General features: G+C 44.7%; 2 protein-coding genes across 2 annotated transcripts in view; one reads left to right on the top strand and one right to left on the bottom strand.

Moving 5' to 3' along the window:
• The window catches only part of T265_11411 (hypothetical protein), a gene marked incomplete at both ends in the record, with an annotated part of 15997 nt that extends 15099 nt beyond the window's left edge, over positions 1 to 898 (top strand). Inside the window, one exon of the mRNA XM_009178060.1 lies at positions 611 to 898. Within this exon, the coding sequence (XP_009176324.1) occupies positions 611 to 772 (162 nt within the window). The remainder of the gene's footprint in view (positions 1 to 610) is intronic.
• Positions 1 to 1671, bottom strand: part of T265_11412 (hypothetical protein) — a gene marked incomplete at both ends in the record, with an annotated part of 5367 nt that extends 3696 nt beyond the window's left edge. Inside the window, 2 exons of the mRNA XM_009178059.1 lie at positions 176 to 360; positions 1553 to 1671. Of these exons, the coding sequence (XP_009176323.1) occupies positions 176 to 360; positions 1553 to 1671 (304 nt within the window). The remainder of the gene's footprint in view (positions 1 to 175; positions 361 to 1552) is intronic.
• Positions 1672 to 2644: the final 973 nt, after the last annotated feature.

The following is a 2644-nucleotide window of genomic DNA, read 5'->3' as shown; positions in this document are numbered from 1 at the left end:
CAGAGACTAAGGCCGGAAAAAGGCCTCACAGAAGGGAACACAAAAGCTGTACTCCGAACAAGGGAGTGAGTGCGTGTTAGTGCAAAAGTTACAATGGCCTCGCGCTATTTGAAGGGCACATTCTGACATTGATCCAGGCTGTCTGAACACCAATCTATATTGATCGTGCTTTCACTTGAATACTGATCAAATTCGGTCGTGCTTCTGTGGCGTGCCTGAACACTCGGCAGGCTTTGCTGAATTGCTTGAATGATTGACGAACCTGGATGCTTAACAGCTACCCTATTGAGATTTTGGTGGAGCTTTAGGGTCTCAGTAGGTTTCGGGCGTTCTGAGGTTACTTTGGGGAATCTGACACTCCTGGTAGCTTGCGACTGTAAAACAGAATCTGCATTCGCAATAACAAACTATTTTGCTGTTTTCAGCTTAAAACCAGATTCATTTGTTTTCACTACTAAGAAACATCTGTTTTGCGGACTTCAAAATCCTAGCCCAGCTAGATTATCTGTACGCGTGTGATCACGAACATACCTTTGAATGCAGTCATTTATGAATACCAGTCTCACAACTGAGCTATCCTCTGATCTGCATTACCCCCTCCCCATAATAGCAACTGGCCTTAGTGACCAATCTACCTGTCGGAGTGTACAGTGCAGACATCTGTGTTGACGCCGCGGACAAGAAGCGATTTCTGGTCTCTTTCACAAATGGCAAGAAAGTCTATCTGCTTCTGGTTGATCCTCGACACCCTAATTTTAGCGAAACCCCGTGATGTCAATTTTAGAACGCTTCTGACGCCTTGCAATGATCATTTTCCTTTTTTTGGTGCAATATTTTCCACCCAAATGATTTCACTACCTTTCGTTTCTGTCACTCGGTTTTCTGAGAACAATTCAACCCTCTCGTTTTGTTGCATTTTATTTGGTGTCTCATTCAAAATCCAACAAACAGAACTATTTTTTATCCAGAATAATTTTATTTTTGGGGTAGAAATAAGCTCGAGGATTTTGGGGGTACACGCGGAAAGATAAGTCACATGCAGTGGGGTTGGCGCGCCTGGACTCAGTTCACCAGTCACGGTCAATTCGCCATGGTTATCAGTTTCAACCAGGCAGTTTTCACTAGACGATATCCAAGTGGGAATATTTTTTGATCCCACCATCGTCCCCGGCCAGCGGTATAACTAAGATATATCATATCCTCAATATATGCACACCTCTAGCTTCAGTCCTGTTGACGTGAACGGAACTTTGGCACGTGTTCCTCCGACAGAACAAAAAATTCACATAGAAGCTACATTCCAACGAGGGAATTAACTAATTTCAAGTGACACTGACCACTTCAATAAGTTCAGGGGATAAAAACCATGCGTAACAGTGTTACAGGAGATCGTCCTCATCAGAAAATTGATTACTAGGATTCAGCAAGTCTGCAGATGAATTTCATCAGCCGCCCTACGGCGACACAACGGTTGAAGGGTCGGTTACCGTGTGTACTTATCAGATGGCTTGCTCACAGTGGTGGTTGATCAGATGGCAGTTGGTCTGTTCACCGGGCTTGGCAATTGGCTTGCAAACGTTTCGTCTCCAGTCGAGGAGACATCGTCAGTGTGGCGAACAGATCGACTGTCATCTGATCAACCACCAGGAAACACACCCGAGCTACTTCCATTTCGACAAATCGACGGCTTGCTCACAGAGTCAAACCATAGAGTTTGGTCAGTGTAAACAGTGTGTGATTGTTAGTTGGTTCAATGACATCTGTCAAGCAATCCAGACTCACCAAAACTGCAACCGCCGTGGATTTTTGAAGCACACTACCGCATATGTTTGTCTGCCAGTCAGTGATTCTTTGGTTCTTAATCTGAGTAATAACACTAGCCTGGCTGTCTCACGATCGCATAACCGTAAAACAAAAACAAAATTCACAAAGAATGCCCGGTCTGTCAACTTTCGTGTCTGTACTGAGTTGTGCAAAGTGGCCGTGCCGTTCGATGTAAGTGAGTGCAGAGCTCAGCTCCAGAAAGCAACTGCATCAGAACCACTCAACAAGAACACGACAGTTTTGCTGAGAACAGGAGAGTATTAAATCACGGGGACCTTGGAGGTGTTTAAGGCGTACGTCTACTATTGAAAGGAAGGAGGCCTTCGCTGGGAGTTATTTATTAGAAAATGCCAACTGACTAGTTACAGACTATTGGACAGGGAAGCAAAACTCTCGTTTGCATCTTATTTACAAAAACTGAACATCCCTCTTCTCCTTGAACGTGTCTTCTTGAAATTTCCTGGATATTCATTGAATCAAATCATTCATTCATCAAACCCAAGCAGATGCTACAAAGTGACTCCACAGACTCCGCAACAGATCTCACTTTCCAAGAGACGTAAAGCGAATTTACAAGAAGGAAACATACTGGTCGCATGCCTCCCCCATCAGTGGTATCATCGTCACATTATGAATGGTCGCTTGACGGCAATTCTGGGTCACGTCCGAGCACCCGGTCATTATCAGTCATCGCTGGTTGAACGTCCAATCGGTAAGCGGCTTTTTTGGCCCCCGCGGACTCGGCAAAAATCTTGGTTGATCCGGGCGGAAATGTTGATTTCCAGTAATTATCGAATGTTCTGGAACGATTCCCAGATCT

Source organism: Opisthorchis viverrini (assembly GCF_000715545.1).
Source record: "Opisthorchis viverrini unplaced genomic scaffold opera_v5_512, whole genome shotgun sequence".
Taxonomy (NCBI): domain Eukaryota; kingdom Metazoa; phylum Platyhelminthes; class Trematoda; order Opisthorchiida; family Opisthorchiidae; genus Opisthorchis; species Opisthorchis viverrini.
The sequence above is the reverse complement of the archived record's forward strand: the minus strand, read 5'-3'. Positions and strand labels throughout refer to the sequence as shown.